The following is a 27,586-nucleotide window of genomic DNA, read 5'->3' on the forward strand; positions in this document are numbered from 1 at the left end:
GTGTGGAAGTTCATTTCATGTATACATTTTGTATTCTCTCATTCCATTGCACATTCGATCTTAGTGTAAAAAAGCTGCACTCAGAGTTAGCATCATATTGACAACTTCACACTGGCTAGCAGTGACAGGCCTGTGAGTGTAATAGACAATACACAATCATATTCTCTTCAAAAGAGCTGCTACAGTACAAATAAGGCTCAAAGGTTGGGCAGTCTAGCAACCTTGCTAACCTAGGAAAGATCTACAGGTGAGGAAACACCTTTGCAGCATAAAGTGCAAAAAGGGGCAACAGCGGAGAGAAGACTGTTCTCTATCTGGTGTTGAATAAGAACAATATGACACATTCCAAAAAATCTTACAAAACAGAGTGAGTGAGATATACAAACTGTTGTCTAAATAGCTCTTTTGGATTCTTTTAGTATAAAATTTCAAAGATTCCCTGTGGATTTTTAGCATCCCACAGATTTTGTGGCTGGCAAGTTCAGAAATTGGCCACGTCAGCCATGTCTGTTTGGACTGCAGATGGGGATGAGGCCTATAGGGCCTTTAGGAATTTCTCAGGAGGTCAGCCAAGGGTGGCAGAGGCATTGTGCAGCAGTGGCCCTCCTCTCCGGATAATAATCCAACATGCAAAGAAGGAAGTCTGAGAATCCGGAGGCCTCCTCCAACAGGAAGTGGTATTTCTCCACCAGAACGTCATAGAGACTCCAGAACCTCAGCAGTCCAACATGTCGTAGATCACCTGGATGATGACATATTACACATGGGTGCTCATGAGTATCAATTATAAAATCATAAATTTAGAAATAATTGAATCCTTAACTGCTAAAAGAAAATGTATATGGGTCTCTAAATTATCAGCAATTGCACTAGCAAACAAAGTACAAAAACCAAGTTGCACTCTTACCTCTGTGATTGAAGTATTCTGCAGAGTATTTACCAGACAAAGCAACAGCTGGTGGGATTTTACCAAGCAGCTCCATGATCTGGGCTATATGGTCTGACAGGGATGGAGGGAACACATGTAGGCATGAGACACACAAAATTACAGCATACATTAGCAAACACTGCATCAACATTTACAATAGGGGCTCAATGAAGTCACAGTGTAATCTCATTTAATCCTGTGTGAGTACTTGTCACGCCCATATCAGTGTCAGCACACTGTATTGAACAGTACCTTCCTCCAGGGAGAGGGACCCACTGGCTTTGGGTTCAAACAAGGAGTCTCCAGTGACCAACTCAAAGGCCTGAGTGAATGCAATAGAAAATTACAGAGTGAGATGTGTGGCCAAGTTAGTGTCTATAGAGAAGACCAATCCTACCACACTGAGCAGTGACTCAACTTTTTGTTTTTTAATTGTGGCACAAACTGCTACAGCCTATGTTTATCTCAACAGCTACTGGATGGATTGCCATGACATTTCATACAGTCATGGTCCCCAGAGGATGAAGCCTACTGCTTTGGTGATCCCCTGACTTTTCCTGTAGTGCCACTATGAGGTTGACATTTGAGTAAAATTTCTCGAAAACTATTGGATGGATTGTGATGAAATTTCCCCTTCAGGAACTATAATAACTTTGGTGATGCTTTAAATTTTCATCTAGCATCATCATCAAGTCAACATTTTAATTTTTCCAATACTTTGGTTATGACTAAAAACCTGCAAAACTAATGACATTCCCATCAGCCTCAGCTGTTTGTTTTTAGTGCGAATTTGTGAATGTTAGCCCGCTAACATGCCAAACTAAGATGGTGAACATTCAAATCATTATACCTGCTAAACATCAGCATGTTGGCATTCATTTGGAGCATTTTAGAAGATAGCATGTAACTCAATGCACAGCTGCGTCTAAATAGTCTCACAGAGCCACTAGCACGGCTATAGACCCGTTGGCCGCATTCAGGGCGACATTAACCTTGCGTGAAAAAACTCCATTCATCTGAATGGGGTGCATTGACACAGTGGGGGCGCAAACGCAGAGAGCTTCAGCAAAACAACACAGGGTCATCTAGCAAAAAAGTTGAACCTGGCTCAACTTTTGCTGCAACGCAACATGACATCATGCTGCAAGGTGCTGCACTGGCCAATCATATACATGCAAGCACACATTCCTGGTGGATTACTTTGTAATGTGAAAGCTATGTTTCTGCTGTTTAGAGTTGTATTATCCTGTCTGTGAGTATTAAAAACCGCTGTGGGGTGTTTTGGCGTCTGATAAGCCACATTAAACACATTATTATTCCAACTGGACTTCTTGGATTGTATTTCATTGTCTCACTGGTACTTAAACAACACGGCCCCACCAAGGCGGCTCCCTACACTGTTTTAATGCAGGGCTGATTTTAGTATGAATCCCGCTTAGTCATTAATTTTTCCTTTGTGGTAGACAGCTACATGGGTAAAGCATAGAATTTGTATTGAATTGACATTTCTAATACTGCCCTCATGTCAGATTTTAGAGACCTAGTCGGGACCCAATGGCCTCAGGCAGCCCTTTAACAGATCTGGCAAAACTCTGCCTGTTCAACAGTCAGTACAAGCTCTTGCTATGCAACCAAACTTTGTTCGAACTCCTGGAACTTTATTTTAAATTCTAGCAGAGATCCCAAAGTTTCCAAGGATATAAAATGTGTCAGGCTGAATTTTGGGGAGAAGAGTTTATAAAATGATTTAGAGGACATCTGTAATATTTCCATCTGATAAAATGGGGTCAGTATAAACAAGATGGAGTTTTGGATTTTAATATTTCACTCAGTGTCAGCATCTTATTGGTTTGGTTTGTCTCTCACCATACAGGCGACGCTCCAGATGTCAGCAGGCGGGCCGTACTCAGATCCCAGTAAAACCTCTAGAGAGCGATACTGGCGGGTCTGGATCTCTTCACAGAAATGCTTGTACTGCTCAAAGAAAGAGAAGCAAAACAGATAGAAAGGTTTAATTCAGGTCTTTGTTACGTGCAACAAATTAGGGTTTCTACATAACTGAGAGTTAATTGTTAAAAAGAGGACTAAAGTGTAAAAAAAGTTAATCCTGAAAATACATATAACTTCAATTAAAGGTGCAATGTGTAGTTTCGTCAAGTTTAGTCAAGTTTCTCAGCCACTATAGGTTCTCCTACATGTTTGGGGGGGGGTGTATTTGTGATTCAGATGGTTGCAATCTGCAACCTCTCCTCACGCTAGATGCCACTAAATCCTACATACTTACTTACTTATTTTTTTTGATACCCTGAAAGCAAGGTTTGTAATCAAGTATTTCCCCGTAAACACTGTTAATTACTATTTATAAATAGTTTAACACTCATAAACTCAGCTAATGTGCTTCACTAGGACTGTGTGATTATGGCTTTATTAGGTGTAACTGAAGGTGCTACAACGTAAGAAAACAATCCCGCAACTGACATCACATTTGGATTCAAATGTTGTTAAATCCTGATTGGTCCACAGAGATGCTTGACATCATCTCCACACACATCATAGCAATGAACTAATGGACAAAAAAGATATTCAGTGCCTTAAAGCCCCTGGCTATTCCCTCAATTAGCTTATTACTATGGGCAATCGTTCAACATTAGCACAATGAGGTTTGAACAGTTTAAGATATTTTACATGAGAGATTTCTGTATTTGTGTTTTTATTCCTGCCTTTTCTCACTGGTTTTGAGTGGGTGGGGCTCAGTTGAGAAAAGGTGATGTCACATGCTTCCATACACCAATCGGAATACATTGAATGAAAAAAGTTGTCAGGGGCTTTAAGATTATATGAAACCAAAACTCTTGTATAGTCCCTCCTGTAGGTCTAGAATTGCAAGATTTTACAAACAACTTCATAACTATAGGCTAATATAATATATCAAAGTGAGAGCTCTATTAATGACTGTATGTAAAAGCACAGAGCAACTACTGACCACCCAGCAGGAGCTGCCCAGGTCAGCGATCTTCACTGTATTTTCCTTTAATCTGCAGGGGTTCATCTGCTCCTTTTCTAAAAGAAACAACAATGAATAACATTTATTAGAACATTTAACCCATACCAAGGAAAAACAATAACAACAACACTATCCAAACATTAAATGTAAATTGTGGCATGTACAGTATATTTATGTACATGAGTTTGCTAGAGATTATGCTGGAAGCTTTTATGAGAAATTGAGACACTGGACAGTTAGGTAGTCCATATCTGATCATTTGGAAATGATACAATGTGTTTGATTACATATAAAATGATTATAAATAGATTTTTTATTCTTATTCCTTTCTTATCTTTTTTCATGGTATAACATGTTCTGATTATTGATCGTGCTGCTTTTTAATGGCAATAATATCAAATATATCAATATAGGCCCAAATTGTGTGGCACTAGGCAGAGTTTTTACATTAAAAGCTTAAATTTGGCACAGAAGTATATCTGCTCTGTACACACATTTGATGAATTCTATATGGATGCAGCTCAGCTGTAAACTGTGCAGCCCTGAGACTTCACTCTTAAACAATCTTCAGCATCTGTTGCAATAAAAAAACCAACTGTGCCTGTGGACTTGGCTTCCTTCCCAGTCAGTACAGAGACAGAGGAGGAGTTGCTTCCCCCTGCTGGTACTTTTTGGCACTGCTCCTCCAGACACAGCAGGATGTTCTCTGGCTTGATGTCCGTGTGGATGATTTTACACTGAGTGTGAAGGTAGTCCACACCCTGCAGAACCTACAGAAAACAAAAACCAGTTATGCTGATGATTTCTTACATACAACTAGTACTAAACCATTCCTTGACCTGTGTGACTTTATCTATGAAAACTGTTAGCTCAAAGTAATGAGGATGCCAGGGCTTAACACTAATATTTCAGAGCAAATAAACAAAAAATGTGCACGACCATGTGTAACCACATATGTACCAGCTATTTCTGATTTTCAGTTGTGTGAACCCATAATGTTTTTACGACATTAAAAAATCCATCGATTATTGCCCATTAAAATAGTAGTTTCACATTTTGTAAAATATTTATTTGCTTATTTGCTTTTTTGCTGTAAATTGTAAGTTTTGCTGTCCACTATTCTAGTGCCAGCAGGTGATTAGCTTAGCTTAGCATAAAGACTGCAAGCAGGGAAAACAGAAAACAAACAGTGTACAATTGTAGACAAACAGAAATGAAAAAACAAGTCAGATGGTCAGGTTTTTCTTCAGGGGAGTTTTTTTGTGGCTAAATTTCATCAGCCTTTTAAAATATTACTCTGAATCTGCAAGCAATCAGCATCCAAAGAGTTCCTAATTTCCTGCAGCTGACAGTGTTCAATAAAATACAGTTTTTATCTCTTAAACTCATATTCCTTACTTGAGTAAGTATTTGTTTGACCCATGGCTGCGGCAGTCCTGGATTTCCAAAACATAGCTGCCAGCTCCTCAGGTCAGGCCCCAGCAGCTCCAGCACTAGGCACATGTCTAATCAGCAGGCATTAAGGTCAAGCTATTGGCTAGCAGTATTCACAATATGATCCAATGCAATACAGTGGGCCATAATGCTATCAGCATATTATCTGTCACTACATCTCTGAAAACACTGTTTTGTTAAAGTTTGCAGAGTTAAATTATTTATGAGGTATGTACATTTTATCATACTTCGATATTGACTGTCTAACCATTTGGTATCTGGTACCATCCACGATAATGGTAACTATTTGGTACCATCTGGTAGCTCTTTTATACACAAGCACACACCTCCACACATGATAACTCTTTAGTCCTCGGTGTCAGGTTCAGAATGCGAGGCCAAGAAATGACAGTCTGTAAAAAGGATACGGACCCCGTTGACCCCGGCCAGCTTGAACTCATCTAGCAGCTGAACAATCCTTTGACTGGCGGGATGACGGCTCGAAGGACCACTGGCCTGATGAAAGAGAGAAGAGGAGGTGGAGGAGTGAGAGTCTGTTCTAAACTGCAAATATATATGTAAAATCCAAAGAAATGACATTTGACAGTAAGAGTAAGACATGTTCAGGAGGAGAAACAGAAGTCACGGGTGACTAACACATCGTAGGAGAGCCAGTTCATCCTGTCCTGCCTCGGTGAAGCCTGCTCCGCTCTTCAGCACCTTCACAGCAACGCGCCGACCCAGCCTGCTAACACAGATGTCATATCACACACCACATCAGACCAGCACACGCTATACAGAGAACAGAATAGTTTAATCTCTACTGAAGCCATGAAAACTGAGATTTGGTGTCATTAAATATATTTATTTTATCATTATATGATAATGAAATTATAATCATGAAACACAAAGTTCAATGTCTCAGTGTTAAACGAATGAAGAAACTTTGTAAGGGACTGAACAATAATGGGGAGAAGGGTAGTTATTATGTATTTTTGTTTGTTTTTTGTTTGTTGAAGGGAAGGTTCCTCATCTAAAACTTACATTTTACCCTTCCCTCAAGGGATTAATTTTATTTTTCCCATCACAGTCACTAGCAAACGGGACCATTGTGTCAGTTTTGGGAGATACATATATCTCTTCCAGTAGTTGTTTCCTTCTTCTCTTTAGTCTGCATCATAATAGGAAGGGAAAAAATGTAACATATAAAGTTGGCCCATTCTTTGATTTTTATCTAATATCTCTTAAATTAAAAAATAGAGTGTAGCTGGAATATTTAAGTTTTTTTGTTTGTTTGCTGTGAATTGGGGAGTTACTGTTGCAATCTTTACTGTGCACAGTGGTGGTTATTGTGAAAACTGAGACCCACAGAAAATATTCATAATGCCGCAGAGGCTCTAGCTTTGTGAAAAGTGAAATGTAAGATTCACCCCCCTTCCCATTTCAATAATTTTCAAACATTCCCTATCTAAGCCTACCTGAGGTCCAGACAGAGCCACACAGTGGAGAAATAGCCCCAGCCAAGCTTAGAAACCACCTTGTATCTTCTGTTGAATGTGTCACCTATTTGAACAGGGTGGTACCCACCTGAGGAGATACAAATGAATATATGGATTCAAATCTATTATTCAACTGTTTGCATGACATTTTAATTTAAGTATCTGTTGCAGGGTTGCTCTCTTGATGTTATAGCCATATAATGACTGAAATGTAAAATCTTCTCATCATATAGTATACATTTTTCATCTGGTGTTTAGAGAGCTAACAGAGAGAGGACTAAAGTGTGGCACTAAAGCTATTTCTGGCATTACAACTTCCTCTAAGCTATGTCTGTAGTGAGTAAGACATTCAAATCTGCCAGTGGGACACTGAAAAATGATGATGCATAAGCCTGTATCAGTTCTCTTCCAGCCAGAATGACACACAGGTCCTGGACATTGTCAGAGATCTTGACATTGAATCTCTATTTCTGTTAAAAGTGAAAATGATATAAGCCGGTATATGATTTATTGCTGTGTCAGGTATCTGTGGTATCACTACCTAGCAGCTTATCTGCTTTTAAGAGGTACACGCAGAGACCTGCACAGCTAGCAGGTAAGGAAGGGAGAACATTGACCAAGGTCAGGATGGCAAGTTGCCAAGAAGATACTGCAAGTTAAAGTTCATGTGAAGATGAAGTGGTGATGAAAGGAGAGAGTGTAGTGACGAGGGTTGAGAAAAGCAGCTCTTTGCATTTACAGGTCACAAGCTAGAAATATTCATATATTCATTCATCTGTTTTGTAGTTGTATCTATTGCCAAAACAAGCTCACGTGTTGCCTAATGAGGGCACTTCAGACTAAAGGATGTAACCTTTATATATGGTTACTGTGCCATCAGAAAAGAGTTCGGAATACAGTATGTGGGTGATCAAAAATGAAGAGCAAGAATCACACAACAAACTTTTTTGTTTGTGTCATCCATGAGATCTAGTTAAAGCAAAGTGATATTTCCCTGTTACAACAGTTTCATTTTTAACTATTTTAGAGTAAAGGTAGAGTAAAAAGTATCCAAAAAAACTCTAGTGTGTGTTAATCATCTCATTACTCCTCAGATTTATCTTGCAACCTCTTAGAAATCCACAGCACTGCCTTGTTATTCCATATTAAATATTATCTAATCAATCCAGAAAACTTTTTGAGCCAAAGTTGATATTAGCTTATTGGTATTGGTGTATAAATCAGTTGATAAGTGACAAGAAATTGGAAAACAGAAATACAGAAGACATGTCTGACATAGTTTAGAAAAGGTGTCTCCATTACATGGTTTGTCCACCAGAGAGCACTGACATGTCTATTTTTGAACTGAATAGATATCTTGTTCACAATTCTTTAATATACAAATTTAAGGGGTCTTCATGTTCGTTTTTGTTGTGTCTGTAAAAAATACAATCACCTGATATATAGATTTTGGACTTTTTAGTCATGCTAGCAGTGTGCCCTGCTGACAAAAACAGCATAGACCAGCATCATGCTGAAGAAGAAATGACAACTAGTACCAATGCATAGTATGAATTAGAAAATGTTAGCATGCTAACACACTAAACTAAGATGGTGAATATGGTCAACATTATACCTGCTAAACATCAGCATGATAGTGTTCTCATTATTGCCATGTTAGCATGATGCTCTTAGCATTTAGCACAAAACACCACTGTACCTGTCAATATAACCTCACGGAGACAGCAGAGACTTTTAAGTCTTATTAAACTACTTAGTTTTGGTTCCTTGACTGAATTTTGACAATCATTTTCAATAGAACTGTAGAGCAACTTGTGATAAGTGGAGTAACTGAAGACAAGCACATAATTATGTCAAATGTTTGTTTGTAAGGTGGTTTTTTGTTTCACATATATATGTTTTCATGTCCCCATACAAACATGAGGCACGTCTTGTTTTGAGTAGTATACTGGAGCTACAACTTTAGAGGGAAGGAAAAGAAAAAGCCAACTTTTTCCAGGAGAAATTTCAGAATTTAACAGCAACATGTTCTCATACTGTGTTTGAAGACTGTAGAGATTTTAAGCTTCATTCACATTGAATGGCCACCATTGCAGCCTGAGCCATATTACAACAGGATAGTCTGCATTGTTGGTGAAAGAATCATTTAGCACGCACCAAGTGAGTGCTGCTCTGAGGGGATGGAGAGGCTGACTATAAAAGTGTAGAAACAGTGACAGCAGTTAATGAGTACATGTGCAGATGATGGCGTGAGTTAAGAGACTCTGCCGTACCGTAACAGTATTCTCTGGGGTCCTCAGAGTCCTGGCTGTCCTTGGGATCCAGCTGTTCGTGGCATCCTAGGGCCTGAAAACTATTAGACGACCCAGCTTTACTCCTGTAACACACATAAACACACACACACACACACACGCGCACACACACACACACACACACACACAGTTGTGTTTCCATCACTTCAGAGGACATTACTCTACTACACTACACAACCACTACTTGCCTAACCCTAAACCCTACCCTTAACATAACCCTAAACTAACCTCAACTTCAAACCAAGTCTTTACCCTAAAATTAATGATTTATATTAAGGGGACTTGCTTTTTGTCCCCATAAGAAAGGTGAGTCCCCACAACATGATTGTGTATGTCCCCACAACGTGAGGAATACCTGGACCACACACATACACACACGCAAACACAGATGTAAAGGTGTGTGAATCAGTGAATGCATTATTCTGTGGGGACACAACAACAGCATGTAGTCTCCTGCGTTACTGCCTGTGCATCCTCTTCATATGTGAATGTGTCAGTGTTGAGTTGCTAGGGGCAGCCAGGACAGTTGAACTACTTTTAGAGTTTCTCACAGACTCAACCTCCCATGGAAACTTGTCCCACTGCCTGGCTGAGAGCGGGCAAGCAGCATCGGAAGTTACACTATTTCTGACTCAGCTGTAAATCATTTTGCATTTCGTTCACGCAACCTGATAACCATGTATCCCAGCTGCTGTAGATATCTACCGTATGGCCAATGGCTAGAAGAGTCTTATGTCATGTCATATCTGAAAATACTGAACACAAATCTGATTTCTATGACATACACTAGAATTTGTATTATTCTTAGATGTACAGTACATACGGTACTAGAGAGTGTATTTTTGAAAATTTTGTAAACATTAATTTTAGCAGTTATTTTCTTTTTTCCTGCAAAATTTGCAACATGAAGACCTGGGAGGACTTGGCACTGTGATAACCCATCTGAAACTCTAAACTACCATTTAAGTCAACTCCATGATGCTTAAAGTAATGCTGGCATGCTTTATTTGTACACTGCTGTGCTAAACTTAACTGCCTCATACTGCATTGCAGCGGCCATGGGAAAAAAGGTTTATGAGCCAGGCTACATATTAATGAAATCAATAAAAGAATGCAAGGAAATGCAGTGTAAATTACTTCCAGTTTCTAGTAAAAATGTTCATGCAGAAAAGAAAATTACCAAATTTTCACACATCTTATGTGTGTTCAGGATTTAAACACAGTCTCTCTGCAGTTACATTTTCAAGTGTTGAAAGTTGAACAATACGACTTTTGTACTATCTCATGAATAAAAAGTTTCTATACTCACATGTGATGCTGTTGAACAGCTCTAGCTGAGTGGGGACTCCTCTGCATAGTGCGGTTTAGCCTGCAGAGACAGCAGCCAGCGGAACAATCAAAGAGCCGGTATCTCGAAGTAAAAAGATGGATATCTGTAGCCTGCAGAGGTCAAATATCTGGCATAAACTGAGGAGAGAAGTAGATACAGTAGCAATAGTAAGTGAAACTGCACCTTTAATGTTGCACCACTTGAGAACAGTTGAGCAGTTGAGAGGTTGGGGGATATGGAGGGGGGTCTGCTGGATCTGTCAGGAGACTGGGAACGGCAGCAGCAAGAGTCAGCAGGGTCTAAACATGGAAATCCCCAACAGCCTCCTACTGCAACTCACTGTGAAGCCTTTACCTGCTTCCCTGTGTGATTTATATTCTTCTTTCACTCCTGCTCTGATGCTCCGTCTCTCTCTCTCTCTTCCTCAATTTCCTTGTCCTCTACTGTGGGAAAGCCATGACAGAGAGAGCAAAGAGCTTAAAAGATGAAAGGAGTGTCGCGTGAGGCCAAACAGACTGTGGGAAGAGAGGGAGTGACAGCTGCTGATTTTTTTTCGCACTGTCTCGCAGGCAGTTTGACCCACGGGCCACAGGGATCACAGATTTCTAAACCTGGCTTGAGAATGGGATCCCCGTTCTCCAACACGATATAAAGTATCACAATAAAGTCATGGGAACGAAGGTCAAATGAGGAAGGCTCCCTTTTTTTGCCAACACTGGGCATCCCCTTCTGAGCTGTGATATTTTACCCATTAGCTATTGATGTTTGAAGGGGTAGATCACAGGTGTGAATGCATGTTAACTGTAATCTGAAGCACTTTAAAACTCAAAAAGAACTTTCGGGATCTTTTGAGGAAAACAGCATTTTGTGTTAAACACGCGGTGTAATCTTTCTAAATATACACTAGATGTTTCAGCCTTCTCAACTGTATGTGTGAGTGTGAGTGTGAGTGTGTATGTCACGCGTGTTCGGAAAACTTTCCACATCCCAAAGACTGATTCTCTGCTTTCTGTTGCCATCACCAAGCTGTTAACACTCCTTCTCTGACATAGCACAAGATTACCACGGAGCCAAAGGGCTGCTGGGTAACAAAGCACAGAATACAAAGAGAAAAACTGAGAAAAATATGATTAGGGTGAAAGGAGTGAGACTAGGTGAGATGAAATGTGTGTGTGTGTGTGTGTGTGTGTGTGTGTGTGTGTGTGTGTTGGAAATGTGATGGGACTTAAATGTGAGAGCAGTTGGCCTTCACCTTTCAGATATCAAAGGCCTCTCAACCTCACGTGCATAACTGTTTATAGTCAGACAGGTTCTTATCTGGGCTCCTTAACAGTTCTAACTGGAGCACACTATGGATGAAGTGGTGGACTTGCACTGTGGGCATGTTAATGTATGTGAAAATACACATGAAAACTAGTAAGGCCAAACAGACTATAATGAATTTTGGCACATGTATTTTTTCTTACTTCAACTAGAACCTAGAAGTATCTTTCTGCTCCCACATTAGTTTAAAGTCCCCTCAATTCAAAAATGCGTTTGGCTTATTGTTACCTCATTTGAATGTTTGAGCTTCACTGTGCAGAATGATGTATGTGCAGAGTTTGACACTAGAAGGATGTTTTCACATTCATCTGCTGAAGGAGGAAAGTTTCTCTGTGCTCACTGAAAATCTGCAACTTACACTTGAATTCTTGAATTTTTGAAATGAACAATACCCGGATATTCAAAGACATTCATTCATTGACTTTTCAATGAGGGAGAAGGAGTAAATATCATCTTCAGAATTTAATTCATTACAAGGTAATTTCACATGACTGCAGGTTTAAGATATAGACTTGAAAAAATGTCCAGCTATCCTTTAAAAGTCAGATGTTTAAGAATAAGCAACACAGAACACACACTGGGAAACAGCAGGTAGTTCTGCAGGTCCAAAAGCCAAAAATAAAGATGGTCTTTGAGGTGGGGTTTATATATGGGATGCTTGATTTGAAAGCTTTAGAGATTTAAATGGGGTCAGCGGATGAATTCAACTACAGTATACCATCGTTTGTGAGACTGCAGTTATTGGCATTGTTACATTTTAATGGACCAACATCTCTGATAAAAATTCTCAAAGAAAACTTAACCCAGTAAGCTGTTGTATTGCACTGCATTAATGTTCCAAGATTTTTTGTAATCCATCCTCCTGTGTCCTGCTATTACTGTGTAATCTTGGAAAAGCCCCTGCTGGCTCTTACTATTTTCCATTTACAGAGAGCTGTAAGAAGACGCTTCCAGCAGGACCAGAAAGCATGTGTGTGTGTGTGTTGTTGAGAGACATCAAAACAGCATCTGCATGGATCTAGATCACTGGGTTAGTGGGGGATAAATATCAGGTGATTATATGACCATTTTTGTTCCAGTTTTACCTCTGAAAATCCATTCTAATATTTCATGATATAACCTGATATTCATCATAAACACTGAAAACATAATAGGATGAGAAAGCAACTGGTTGATTCACCTTCTTGTACTTTTAAGTTCTTAAAACCATAAATAAATCATGTTTTTAGTGTTGGAGGAGCCGCTTTACAGAACTCTTACTAACCTGTAGAAGTCAGCTACACACTCAAGCCAAGTTCACACACGTACACTGTAAAAAAAAATAAATTATTTCACAGAAATTTACTGTATTATTTTACAGGGGTTTTTTTTTTGTTTTTTCTACATTAAGTGTAAATGCCATAAAAACACAGTAAATTATTTTTATTAAAAATATTCACCATAAAATAAAGTCTGTAATCTATAAATTAATATAATGGAATATTATAGTTTTGGATTGGATTGGAAATGTGTTTTTACTTCTTTAGGGAAGATGTCAATCAAAGACAGTCTATACAGGAGCAAACACTGCTAAGTAGAGGTCTAATCAAGCAAAATAGGCAAAAACATCTTTGTGGGTCTATCATCAGGGACCTTTAAACTGGGAGAAGCAGAAGATTTTAAAAATACATTGTTATGACCCGGCCTAGGAGAAACCCTGGCGCAACATGAAAATGACACTCCCTCTACCCAGCTCCCAAGAAACAGCAGCAACAAGGGATTTTGCAGCCTTTAAATGTTTATTTCATAGTTGTGGTTTCAGGGTGAGTTCACAGCAAAACAACAAACAAAAGGGAACTAAAGCTAATCAACCTAAAATTACCTATTTAAACATAAAGAAACAAAAATACAAATCACTGACATAACTCCTAACTTAACAGAAACAGGAGGAAAGATATTAAACAAAAATGCCATCCACCCCTACAGAAACTGGGCTGTTAAATATATTTACAAAATTATTTACAATACTGTACACAGTGGGACAGAGAAGCAGGACAACAACAATAACAATAGATACATGACTAGCAACAGCAGCAACCGCAGGAGAAGGACATCCCCACGTCATCGTGGTCCGTGGGGTTTCCTGCGGATGAGAAAGCACAAAGAACTCCGGGGAAGAAGTCAAGTTAGTAACATGCATTAATGGTAAATGAATACATACAGATGGAGAGGAGGAGAGAGGAGCTCAGTGCATCAATGGAAGTTCCTCGGCAGTCTAGGCCTATAGCAGCATAACTAAGGGCTGGTCCAAGGCGAGCTTGGTCAGCCCTAACTTTAAGTTTTATCAAAAAGGAAAGTTTTAAGCCTTTTCTTAGAGAGGGTAGAGAGGGTGTCTGCCCCCCCAGACCGAATCTGGAAGATGATTCCACAAGAGAAGCCTGATAGTTGAAGGCTCTGCCTCCCATTCTACTTTTGGAGACTGAAGGAACCACCAGTAAGCCTGCATTCTGGGAGCACAGTTTTCTAGTGGGGTAATAGGGTACAGTTCGGGTCAGTTTGGGACATCTCATCCAGGTAGCATCAGTTAGAATCAAGCTCTCAGTGGACAGTGGCCTCCATCAGCTGTGATCATGTGGAGCCACTTGATAACTGGCAAAACACACTCAATGTAATTCTGCAGACCGGTTAGAGATTCATCCTACCTGATAGGAAGGGAATGCTTTACGGCTATTATGGAGATAGGAAGAATAATTTCCACCCACTAATAACCTTGTCGATATACATTTGACATTTGAATATTGTATTTAAATAGACTTGAAAAGTCCAAACCTATCCTTGAATCTACTTAAATTTTAAGAATGCTACAGGAAGCGTTCAAGTTCGTTTCCCACAATACAATATGTTATGTCAACACTGTACTGATAGATATTGACATTTCTGTGAGTGTACTGAGAAGTTACACTGCTGGTCTTGAAGAATTCAGAGACCCCTCACACTGATACACTGGGAGACTACGAAGGGCCACAATGCATCTCATTTTCATGAACATTTTGTTCGACTAATGTAATTTCCAAAAAAGAATATAATTGTTATGTTTCTATTTTTTTGTAAACAACCATAGTTGCCCAAGCCAGTGTTTGAGAATTATATGTATAAAAATGTTTGTGGTCATGTTTCCTTTACAAACTTGCCAGGGTTGTAAAATACTGACTTGCCGTATTATAAAGTGCGATGCAGTGTTTTGGCATCTGAATAGTCTCAAAACACATGGATCTATCCCTCCAACTGGACTTCTTGTATCATCACTGCTACCTGAAGCAACATGCCAACACTAATACAGACCATTTTTGGTCTGAACAGGGTTCAGACAGATATTCAGTCTGGTAATAGCTCAGTATATAAAAAGTACTGAGTCTACATATTCTTGAATAACTCAATACAAATACACTACTCCTGATGCAGAGAAAATCAAATTTAAAACATACCTCTGATTGCTGTATAAAGGGCAATGTCAGTCAATTTGATCCTGCGGGAACAGATTTATTAAAAAATATGAAATAATTTGTGTTACAGTCCTAATTGCTAATTAGTTAACAAGGACTTCACAATGAAATGCTTTAGTGACTTTTTAAATACAAAATGTAAATATTTATCTGACTTATCAATACAATAGCTGCTTTCTGGTGAGTGAGTGATTTAATCCTAGATGTGCACAAAACACATGAATATGAACTTTTGATTAGTTTACAATATAACAGTCAAGTAAAAACTTCAAATGTAATATGGACAGGGTTTGAAGTGGAGCTACAATTCTAAATTGATAAAGTTGATCAATAGAAAATTAATCAGTTATAATATTGTAATTTTATATAATTGTTTCACAAGAAAAAATGCCAAAAATGTGTTGGTTCCTGCTTCTCAAATATGCGGATTTGCTGCTTTTCTTCATGTTACATCACTGTGAATTGAATATCTCGAGGTTTCGGACTGTTGGTCAGACGAAACAAGACATTTGAAGAAGTTCCCTTGGGCTTCTGCAAATGACACTAAAATTGGTGTATTTTCATACTTTGACAGTTTATAGACCACACAATTAATTGATGAGTCAAGAAATAATCGTTGGAATAATTCAAGCAATACCAACAGTATTTCAGCATACATCATACCGAGATTTCTTTGAAGCTCAAGGAACCTCAGCACTCATGTTTCACTTGAGCCTAAGAGGAAAAATAAATGACAACAGATGTTAACTTAAAATATATGAAGGACTTAGCATACAAACATACAGTATGTTCAATAGTAACAGTTCAGTATTCACTGGTTGAGTCAAGCTATTTGTATCCAAAACCAAATTATTTAGCTTAGTATTTTGATATATTTTGTCTTTATTTGTGTACAATATTCAGACAGACTACACTACTTGTTTGAATGTTTACATTTTAAATGAATTTTGAATGTTTAACTACCTGAATAAACTCCATGCTTTGTTCTATTAATTTATAATTATGTACAAATGTTTAGCATCATTCATTTAAAATGTTAATAAAGTGAGACATGGTTTGAAAGAAACACTTTGAAGTTGTATAATTTTTCTTAACATTTGAGGTCACAATTCAAATGGCTGTATATTCACTGTTGTAAATACTGTTTGAGTAATTATGTCAAGTAACAAGGTTTGTGGAAAAAATATCTAAAATTTAAACTCACCATAGTCCTCACTGTTAGCAGTCAGTTAGTTTAACACAGTGGTCCGAACTGACGTTTCTGCTGCGCTTATTTTATTGCTCTACTAGTGTCTTTGACAAACCAAATCTACTCAACAGTGACATGTTCCATCTTTGGTTAAAGCATGTCTCAGGTTAAAAAAAATGAATATATTCCTGCACTACCTTCTAACCTTTGTATCCAGGCAGGCACGTGGCATGTTTGCAACAAGGTGGTTGACTAAAAACATATAACTAACTGCATCATTGTTTTATGTCCCAGAGAACCACATGCTAGAGGACGTGAATAAGTGTCATCACTCTGCAGGAGAAAGATGTTGATGGTTTGGATCACACTGCTGGGGCTGTTCGAGGCTATGCTGCCGTAGTTTTCCACCCAGTCACTTCTGAAATGGATAATTATGAACTTGGAGTCTACACAGAGAAGGTACTGGAGGCCACCAAGCTCCTCACCAACACGGGTACCACACAAACCAAGAACAGTAATGTGTTTGTTTCTGCCAATAGACTATGCACTTACATACAAGTGATTTGACTAGTTGTTGAGTATTCAGTTGTTGTTGTTAATTGAAACTCACTGTAGTCCTCACTGTTAGTAGTCAGTTACACAATAGTGTGTCGAGTAGTATGTCGTACATTTTGCTGTTTACGGTAAAAATCTGTAAGTATGCCACTTGTGAAAAGTTCAAATTAACAGTAATACACAAGTTACTGTTAATTTACACTGCTTGTAACAGTATTTTGCTGTAAAAGTAGAAAATAACAGTTTTATTCTTTATTTATAAAGGCACCTACAAACTAAATTTCAGTATGACACTGATTTCTGTTCCTGCAGTATAATGGTGAGTATAATGGCATATCCTGGGGTTGTGCGGTGTACGGGGCACAGGAAATTGCTCTTAAAAACAGCATCTTTTTCATTTTATACGTAGAAAAATTTCTTTCCATAGATCTAGAATGGCAAGTTCTGTGGTTGTGCGGTGTATGGAACACAGGCGACATAGGCTCCACAACCCGGTTTTAAAAGTCACGAAACCGAGGATCTTCAGACCTGACTGGCCAGGCTAGGGCAACCTAGCGGTGTTAACAAATAGCCTGCGACGGTCAGGTGGTAAGTATGCGGCCCCCCTGTGTCTCCTTCAAATTTTCTCACAACCCCTAAGTTCTCCATCCCGTAGTCCAGCTTAGGCGGCTAGGCCACGGATGCACCGGGACCTAGGACAACCCTATGGCCCATAGCACCTAAAGAAACTCTGGAGGACGAGTCAACCACAGCCTGGAAGGATCCAATCTCTTAGACTTCCAAAATACCTAAGAAACCTTTAACTTACCTTTAGACATACCTACTCTCGCTCTAGGGCCTCAGCCCAAAATTTCCCTATACAATTAGCTTCAGAATTGCTTGATTAACTATGTACCCAAATGCAACGCAACATTCACCTCCCTCCTACCTTAATACTTAACCCTAATATTTACCTTAATAATTTAAGTTAGTCTGGGACCTACCTTAACCTACAGTAATACCTACCTTACTTACCTTATTCTAAGACTTACCGCTGTGCCAATACTTACCTCCAATACTGACCTTAATAGCTACCCTATTTACCATTATCCTAATGCTTACCTCAATACTTACCGTGATAGAAATACCTACCTAAAAGATACCTACTTACCTTAAATACTTACTGTAGGAACAATTAGCACCTCAACAACTAATACCTATCTTCTAACTTAAATACCGATCGATCTTAGTAACTCCTTATACTTACCTGGACCTACTTACCGAAAGAACGACAGTTACAACTCCAATCAATTGGCTACAGGACACACCCCGGGCTCGACCAACCTCGGCAGGGCCTCCCTTGGATGAGGATGTCTAGTGATAATGGCAGAAACATCCGGTGATCCTGAGGTGCACTACTGAAGATGTGTCCTAAAAAAATAAACAGAAAATGAATACAAAAAATAAATACTATGAGTTACAAGATCGATCCGAAAACCAGAATCCAAATAGTACTTAAACACTTGATATAAAACTAGATCAACTAATTATGAAGTGACCAAAACCTACCCAGATCTTAAACCATTGATAACTAAGATTCTTACAGGGAGATTCTAAGTCAGACCTTTTAGAAAATCCCGATAGCAAGAAAATAGTAAAGACACCAATCAAATGTTAGTGGATAGGAGTTGTGGGCTGCTGATGGACGTGTGTTGGCCAGTGCATTACCTTTGACTCCCCATTTCAATTGCTGAGTCGATGGACGAAGTAGGGGGAGTCATTGAGATATTTTCAATGTCTTTCCCCCCAGTACTACTGAGCAAATGCAGGGTTGCTATTAATCTACAGCAAAATCAACAGTGTCATGCTGAAATTCAGTTTGTTGGTGCTTTTCTAGATACAGCATAAAACTGAAGAAGAAGAAGAAGTCGAAGTCTATTTTCCCCAACCCTGGGCGTCAGTGAAGCGTGTATACATACTTTGACTGCTTTGCAAATAGATTATATATCCATAATAAAGAAATCCATACATAATTATGTTAAACTAATTTTGGCCATCTGCACCAAGATTTCAGTTTCTACTGATAGGCTAGATGATCAGTAATTTAAAGAATTTTCACTGTATTGATGATAAGGATTTAATCACATTATGTTGTATATTTGTTGTTTGTTTTTAATTTTAAACTGTATATTCTGCATAATTCAATCATTATATTGCAAGTCAAAAACTGAAAATCACTCTCTTGCCTAAAGCTTGTGCAAAATACTGCACCAGAGTTTTAACTGGTTCCAAATGTAGAGACTACTACGTCACTCCAAATTAAGCATCCCAACACAGGATACCAGTCAGTTTTACAGATGGTTTTAAGATTTTGTTGATCACATCTAAAGAACAGCTTGTTCTGGCCCCAACCTTAATTTCAGACCATCTTAAACCCTTAATGTCCCTGCACTAAAAGAGGCAAAGTTTGATCATGCTCAATTTCTGTTCAAGTGGCAAACTGCACTCCTTAAGAGCGGCAGCCTCATGGCTCCCCTCTGCCGCTGCTGTGAGGGTCAGAGGCAAAGTTGCCATTGTGCGTACATTGAAAAAAATACAGGCAACAACGTTGACACCTGTTGGTGTGCAGGTACTTTTAAGAGCATGATACATATTTTCTGCTTTTGTATTCTCAGGACAAGGCTTTCTGAGGCTCATTGCAGAGGATCATAGCCATCGTTGGAATTTTGAAAGGAATTACATTCACTCACACTCTCCCTGACCTTCGGATTGGCCTATCTGACCCTCCACCCCTGTCCAACATGGACAGAAACGTGACCTGCATTCATTTGCTGTGATGCTGCTGCTAATTTAAGACACACACACTGATCCTGCTTGTCAGTGATTTAATGGTTGAATGTACACACACACACACACACACATTAAACACTTTCAAGGGTGGGTAGATTTCACAAATTTGAGATTTTATCACCCTCCAGTCATGAGAAAACAAACAAAGACACAGTTGTCCCCAGATAACTCACACACCGACTGATTGGATGTTTAGCTGATCCTCAGTGCTTTAACTGATACTAATGATACTTTTAACTGTTGTCTCTGGCCAGAACACGACATGGAAATTGTTTTGTTTGGGATGCCAACATAACGTCATCCAGAGACCCATACATATATAAGTATAGCATTACCAGCTGTGTGTGACAGGTGTTCACGCTCCCAGACACCACTGAGAGAGGATGTCCAAATATGGAGTCTGCAGCCTGGCTCACTGATGACAGGAAATAGAAAACGCAGCAGAGAAGTAGAACTAGAAAGTTCATCTATTAGTAACAACAAACTTGATGTCTTTCTAAAACACATCACAGACATACCTCTTTTTAAAACAGGCTTTTCATAGTTAACATTTTGACATGTTAAAGCAGGAGAAGCACAGGTATAACTAATAATAATAATAATACCTGTATTCTATTTAGTTGCATGCTGTTGCTGTGCATACTGGCTCACTGACAGAGCTTACTGACACACATACTGCAAATGGACCCGAGCTATTCATTAATGTTATTAGTTTCACCTCTGCTTTCCCTGCTGCATTATGACATGTCAAATTGCCTGCTGAAATAAAAGTATTCCTTTTTCTCTTCTTTCATTGGCATTGTCATGCAACATCAGATGCCATCCATCACAATGCTTTTACTTGTTTTGACCTCTTAAAGACCTTTCTCAAACAAAAATGTTGACCTGTCAAAACAGGTGTAACTCATAACATTAATAATGACTGCACTCCATTTAGGCGTATTGGTGGCAAGGTTTAGGTATTGTGTATGCTGTCTCATGGGTGTGACTTACTGACAACAAAACTGACTGGAGCTATTCATTTATATCATTAGTTACACCTATGTTTTTGCTGCTGTGACATGTCAAATTGTTTGCCTTAAAAAAGACCTAGAACTGACAGTGGGTCAACTTGATTTTTTACAGGCATTGTTATGCAACAATAAACATGCCATCCCTCCTGATACACTCTATCTCATGACCAATCAGCAACAAATAGTACCTTGTTTTGACCTTTTGTAGAACTTTCTCAAGGCAGACATGTTCTATTATTATATTGCCTTGTCCACAAACCAGGTGTAAAGAATAACATTAACAATGGCCAAATCCCTTTTAGGTGTACCAGGGCTGGCTCACGGCCCCTGTTATTGTGCATGGTGGCTCAGTGGTGTGGCTTTCTGGCATACTTGGCAATGGAGCTGTTATTGGTCACACCTGTGCTTTTTCAAAACAAGACAAGACAAAATGTCTGCTATCCATTCAGCATTTATAAATGCTGAAGTGTAATGGTCAAATCATTTCCCCAAGTTTAATTACAATAAGCAAAAATGGAAAAAGGAAAAACATGAAAGACTGTTATAGCCCGAGCCAATCAAAACTGAAATAAAAAGGCAGGAATTATATATGTTTAGCAATCAACAGACAGAAACACAAATGAACTAACAAAAAGGACGAGCTGCAATCAACACTGTCTTTGCCATCAAAATTATTTTCAGAATCCATTGCACAATATAATAATAACTACAGACATTTGTTAACATTGGGACCACTTTATTGCATCACATCACATTAAGTTGTTGTTAGGTTCATCCTATCAATTAGTTAGAGAGTGCTAAAGTCAGGATTACTTAAGAACAGTATGTATCTACAGGAAAATGGAAAAACATCTGAACTGATTTTGCAAGTAAGCCACTAGTAACACTATTGTGCATGGCAAAGCATGGTCATAACTTTTTTTTGTTGTGCATGGTGATTGCTTGCAAAATTAAAATGGAGACTGGAAACTGTACCAGAATTTTACAACAGCTGACTGCAAATTTCATTTTGATTTATGACAACTCACAACTATCTTGAGAGTAGATAAACAAACAAACAAACAAACACCAAAATGTACAAAAATAACAAAGGCTCTTGGTTTTTCTTAAAAAACAAACAAACAAAAAACAAAGAAAATCAGATGTAACATCTGATTGGGAAGGCCATGAATATTTTTATATCTGAAAATACTACCCAACAACATATGTAACAAAATAAATAAACAATAAATTAAATTGGAAAAAAACTAATAAAAGACAGGGAGCGCAGGCACCTTTGTTTCATAACCGTATTTTCTAATCTGATTTTAGTCTTGAGAGATCTGAAAAAGAAGAATTTGTAAAAAGATTAAGAAGTGCAGTGTTGCTCTGTTCAGATCTGGCATCCATGTAAGACTCCAAAATATAAACTGAAATTAAAGCTTTAAATAAGGGCAAAACATGTGGATTCAGCTGTTTAGTGAGACATTGATAACTAGCAGCAATTCTGCTCTAACAACTGTCCACATCCAGTGGAGGCAGCAGTTTCCTTGATTTCCCTCAACCTAGAAAGGGCTCTAACATTGAATGGGCTTTTTTTACAGACTGCATTTGCAGGTGAAGCTGAAATGACTGGCTTCGCTGTAGTTAAGTGACCGTGAGGAAGAGACAGCACTTCACTGGGGTAAGGGTCACATGAAAAGCCATACGTCCAAAAATAAGAGTATATTTAGTACTGGACAAGAGCTGAAAAAACGTTTTTCCAAAACATCTTAGCAATATGGAGGATCAAACCTGCCAGACTCATCAGAAAATAAATAAATGAATGATGGAATAATTGACAAGACATACAGTTAATAGACAAGATGCAGTGTCTGCAGCCATGCTAGCAGCTATGTGACGCTTACTTTGGTATAGAGTTACTTCGTGTAAAGTACAAATGTTAGCGTGCTAACATGCTCTCAGTGACAAATTGACTATGCTAGCATGCTGATGTGCAGGTATAATGTTTACCATGATGACCATCTTAGTAAAGTGTGTTAGTGTTCAAACATTGGCTAATTAGAATTTAAATGGTTTAAACATCAGCAGTGGTTTCATCAATGCAAAGTCCCACTAAACACAAGTACACAAGTAACACAAGTAACACAAGTAAAGCTGAGACTGATTGGAATGTCATTATTTTCAGGTAATAAACCAAAGTATTGGACAAACTTTGGTGTATTACAAACAAAATTTTGACCTGATAATGGCACTAATTGAAAAGTCAGCGGATTGCTAAAGTTATTACAATTCATCTTGAGTGGAATATCGGTGAGGGATCACCTCACTGACAGACCAGTATTGTCTTCCATAAGCGATGCTGCCAGCATGGCTAAAAACAAATATATAAATATATAAAATGCACAAATAGACAAATGACAATAAACAAATAAATGTGTAGTGACTTAATTACACATTATTTATTTTACAGTCACCTCAGGATTTACACTTCTGTTTTTTCAAAGACAACCTATGGCGGTTGCTTGACTCCCCTTAATTTCCATACTTGAGGATTTTTTTTTTTAAGTGGCAGCAAAGGATAAAATAAAAACTGAAGAATTCGTTAACTGCCATATTTTTCAGTTCCTTTGCACATTTTATTTATTCATTCATTCATAAATTTACTTATTTCCTAGTAAGTCAGGCTTGTTCTTGCATGAGCAATAAGATCATGTCTTTTCACTAAATTGGATTAGATTATAATAGTGTTAATTTTGTCTAGATATGGTTTATTATGTGTAGATTTTACTTTCATGGTACTGTTATAAGGACGGATCAGTTTATAAAACAGCTATAGGAACCTCTGCTAAATGGTCATGGGGACAAATGTATTAAACAAATTTTTACAATTGTTTAAAAATGTATAAACATTTGCAAAATATTAGCTAATCAACAGAAACATTCACAATAGCAGTTGGTCAACATGAGAAAGCAGGTTGAATGTATTCATGTATGTACTAATAAAATCAACACTTACAAAACACTGGTTTTCAGTTCCAACTACATAAGGCAGCATCTATAAATAACAGTTAAAGGACAACTGGCAATGAAAAGCTGAAAAAATGAAAAAGAAAGCCTGTCCTGGGAAACTGTTCACACAAAACTACAAACTGTCCAATAACAGCTAACTGAACTCGCATAGAGTAAGACTTGGAAGAATGATTTAAGGAAGCTAAAAGCAGAATGAAAAAACATCCTTCAGATACGATGAACGGCTATTTAGGCCTCCACAGCACTTTGACAGTGTCATTATCTGTTTGTCCCTTATGTAAGACTTCGACGTAATGTGGTAGAAAACTCCACGGCTGTCCATGTTAATGTTCAACTCCACCTTTTCCCTTTTCCTCCATGTTCACTGTTTCTTCATCCAGCCAGCCTATGTTTTTCATTCCTCAGCAGAAGGCTAATAACTGTAGCTGTAAACTTGCAGGAATGTTCTGTGCAGTTTGTCAAAGAAATCTTCAAGTCCATCAAGACAGAGTCAGAGAAAAAAACAAAACAATTTATTTTCATATTATGTCTCCCTTTAATTTGAATTAAACAAAATGGGAAATCCTTTGCGAAAGATATCAAAGTTCAGAGGAGGTTCCTTTGTTTTGATGTGCTTGATTTCACATGTTCTCCTTTTTTTCCCCCCTCAGAGCAACTCCCAGTGTTAGACCTGTGGAAATTTATAGGGAGTCTTACGTCCCAGACATGGGACAGGAAACATGGCCAGTGTCAGCAATCCTCTTGAGATTATATCAGTCTGTCAAAATGACAGCAAAATCACATTATGTGCCACAATGATCCTTTGTCCTCTGTGTAGAAAAGAATGTTGTTTTTTCTCTCCAGGAGACAGGACCTTTTCCCAACTATGTCTTTAAGGTTAACAGAAGAATCTATCTCGTCCTTGGGGGTCATAGGTCTGTGACTTTGTTTTCTACAGCAGCAGCAATCTGTTGGAGCCTGTAGCCAAGCTGCATCTTCTGGGCTGTTGAGTCCTCTTCCAGGGCTGTGATAATCTGACAGAAGATGGAGAGAGTTGGATGAAAATTGTTACGTATTACTTAAATAGACCTGTATGAAGTATTGTGTGATAATGAACTTATCCTTTTATGAGTGGAAGTAGGCTTTGAGGGACACCTATGTTATTGACCGTTCCCTAATGTGATTGTCTTATCATAGCTTAGCAACTGTAACTGGGGATGGCAGGTCTGTCAAAGTTTGGATTTCTCAACATGCCCAAGCTGTGTGCATGGGGCTCCAGTTAGAGTGATATTCAGCATTTCAAAAACCAAAAACACAAGAGCAAGTGTAAGGAATGGATTAAATTGTGTGTTTCATATTAAATTAATGTTTAGTGTTTAAATTAATATTTACCTACAGTGGTACTGCATTACTACTGCCCAGTGCTTACAGGGACTTGATGTTTGTACATGTAATCTAGATTAAAATGCAACAACAGCACAACATACAGTACATACATACTTGCACTTTTGTGACACTCACCTGATCATAGTATTTGTTGATGTACTTGTACAGCTCATGTAAAGCCACAAGACAGTTGACTTCAGCAGTATAATTCTGTATTGGGAGAATAAAAATAGAGAAGTGAAGAAACATCGGGGGGGGGGGGGGGGACTGTTAAAACCGCAATAGTTACCATTCATATTTTATCTCAAACTCCACATATAGCTTGTTAGGCAAGAAAAACGTTATTTTTGCAAAGTGGGAAAACAAGAGCGGGTGACATACACGGGAGAGTTCTGCCAGAGCTGAGTTCATCTCCTGGTCACTGGCAGAGATGGTCTGACGGATGTCTGCATAGTACCTGTGTGGAGAGGAGGAGAGGGAAGAGATGAATAAATATGTATGGAGATAAAGAGAGGAATGATTGGTAAAATTAACACTGTCTCTATTATTTTCCTCTATTTTATTTTAAATACGCTACACAATTTTACAGCATCTGTCATACAAAGCCCCCTAACCTCATCCTGACCGCAAACTGTAGAGAGAACATATGTCCACAGATAAAGTGATGTGAAACAACCGTACTGCAAATTGAATGAGGGTAGAGGAACAGAGTTTTATAAAAAGCAGAGCTATTTATGTCACAGCAGAGCCAAACTCAGGTCAGTTTGTCAGACAAATAGTGCTGTCTCAATTTATATTCATTGAGCAAATAACCATAACATATTAAATGTTGTTTGCTCAATCAGTGTTTGTATCATGTTTTTTGCAACTGCAGTTGCTAATGAATGTGTGATTCAATATTGTAATGGCACATGTTTAATTCATACCTCTAATATTTTTAGCTTAAACTTGCATTAATTGATTTTTGGGGGCAGCACAACATACTGTCAACACAACAATCACATATTATCACCTTATAAAGTTGATATAGTGAAACATGTTAGCAAACAGTCACCTATTTACACATCCAGAAGACATGGAGAAATATTAGCATTCATTTGGAGTCTTGTTTTCAAGTGACCTGACAAATATAAATCCAATATTCTGTTATGTTTTGGAGGGAAATATCTGGCTCTTTGTCTGCTAAATTCTCCACTTGGTTCACTAACTCGCCAGAATGTCAGCCTCCTGTAGTCAGAAACAACAGTGATGAGAGGTGTTAGACTGAATCAAACAGTAAAGTTGGGAGCTGTGAAACCAAAACAATGAGTTGAAAGACACTAAAATGCACCGCATAGATGAGGGGAGCTGCAGAGTTGAGTGATAATTCTCTGTCGGCTCATCACTACAAGCGACTTCTTTCACATTATATTGCATTACACATTAGTCATTTTTTCCATTAGTGATACAATATTGGTTCGAGCAGTTTTAAATATAAGCTACAACAGATGTTTTACTGTAGAGATGTGGTGTTTGGGCTGTTAATGAAACAGACAAATGATAATGACAATAACTGGAAAAAAATTGCTATATTGAGGTTAAAGTCACTCTGGGCAGACTCGGCAATGAGAGGTAACTTTCTGTAAGTAATACCAGGCATAAAGGCATTCTTACACTGACGTCTTTATTCATTTAAGTTCCGTTGCACCTCAGGCCACAACCAGCAGTGATGTCAGGGTGTACTGTCCACACTGTGAGTATACTATATTTCAGTTTCTGTTCAGTTACTCTTAGGGTATTCAGTAATCATGTTTACTGTCCCTCCTATCGCAGTTAATAAATTACCCACAAACTGCAAAGCAGAGAAAGTGAAACTGATAAATATGTCATAGAACAAAAATTAGATGTGTTCATTAAAACAATCCACTGATTTTTAGACATGAAGATCATTTTACACACCATGACAAGTACTGTGCAACTCTGACTGAAATCAAGAGAAAGGTAAAATATGTAACGTTGGCGAGTGCACAGTCTCTATTGATTCAGGTTTAATTTCATTTGAGTAAATAAGATGAATCTGAAGCATATACTATATGTAAGTGGGAATAAATGTAATTAATCATACAGTACTTTGCTACAGAGTGCTGCAGAGAAAGAACAACACCGTTTTCTGCGGCAGCCATCTTTTGTAAATTAGATTTAAAAGTCTAACAAGGCTTATAAAACAGGCATATTTGTTACATAAAAATCTTGTCTAGTGAAGCTTTAATACATCACCAGCGTAATCTGCAGAGTTTAATGTGCAGCAGACAGTAGTAAGTGTAGCAGTCTG

General features: G+C 38.3%; 2 protein-coding genes across 7 annotated transcripts in view; both read right to left on the bottom strand.

The window, feature by feature from the left end:
- Positions 1-9: 9 nt before the first annotated feature.
- Positions 10-11,042, bottom strand: si:ch211-220i18.4 (SRSF protein kinase 3). 6 transcript variants are annotated; one of them, XM_067591444.1, is made up of 13 exons: positions 10,862-11,042; positions 10,487-10,644; positions 9,139-9,242; positions 6,845-6,953; positions 6,024-6,114; positions 5,795-5,882; positions 5,331-5,437; positions 4,534-4,702; positions 3,912-3,988; positions 2,795-2,902; positions 1,181-1,250; positions 908-1,000; positions 10-742 (listed from the first exon to the last, which is right to left on the bottom strand). In XM_067591444.1, exons 2-13 carry the CDS (start codon positions 10,531-10,533, stop codon positions 558-560), a joined length of 1,248 nt encoding a protein of 415 aa, XP_067447545.1. In that variant the 5' UTR covers positions 10,534-10,644; positions 10,862-11,042; the 3' UTR covers positions 10-557. The 6 variants fall into 6 exon arrangements, with proteins under 6 accessions (XP_067447545.1, XP_067447547.1, XP_067447546.1 ...); XM_067591446.1 differs by lacking the exon at positions 10,862-11,042 and adding an exon at positions 10,691-10,849 and having other exon boundaries at positions 10,487-10,546; XM_067591445.1 differs by lacking the exon at positions 10,862-11,042 and adding an exon at positions 10,691-10,849 and having other exon boundaries at positions 10,487-10,617.
- Positions 11,043-21,613: 10,571 nt separating this feature from the next.
- Positions 21,614-27,586, bottom strand: part of plxnb1a (plexin b1a) — a 66,532-nt gene continuing 60,559 nt past the window's right edge. The window contains exons 37-39 of the mRNA XM_067591450.1: positions 25,657-25,732; positions 25,411-25,485; positions 21,614-24,923 (exon numbers count right to left, since the gene is read on the bottom strand). Of these exons, the coding sequence (XP_067447551.1) occupies positions 24,819-24,923; positions 25,411-25,485; positions 25,657-25,732 (256 nt within the window). The 3' untranslated portion in view covers positions 21,614-24,818. The remainder of the gene's footprint in view (positions 24,924-25,410; positions 25,486-25,656; positions 25,733-27,586) is intronic.

This window comes from Thunnus thynnus, chromosome 6 (assembly GCF_963924715.1).
Source record: "Thunnus thynnus chromosome 6, fThuThy2.1, whole genome shotgun sequence".
Lineage (NCBI taxonomy): Eukaryota > Metazoa > Chordata > Actinopteri > Scombriformes > Scombridae > Thunnus > Thunnus thynnus.

Excerpts from the sequence above, each read along its gene's own strand:
- si:ch211-220i18.4 (XM_067591444.1), bottom strand. The coding sequence starts at position 10,533 with ATGCAGAGGAGTCCCCACTCAGCTAGAGCTGTTCAACAGCATCACAT. Across the intron at positions 6,954-9,138 it reads CCCCAGAGAATACTGTTACG|GTGGGTACCACCCTGTTCAA; the intron begins GTACGGCAGAGT and ends GTATCTCCTCAG. Across the intron at positions 6,115-6,844 it reads TGGCTCTGTCTGGACCTCAG|CAGGCTGGGTCGGCGCGTTG; the intron begins GTAGGCTTAGAT and ends CATCTGTGTTAG.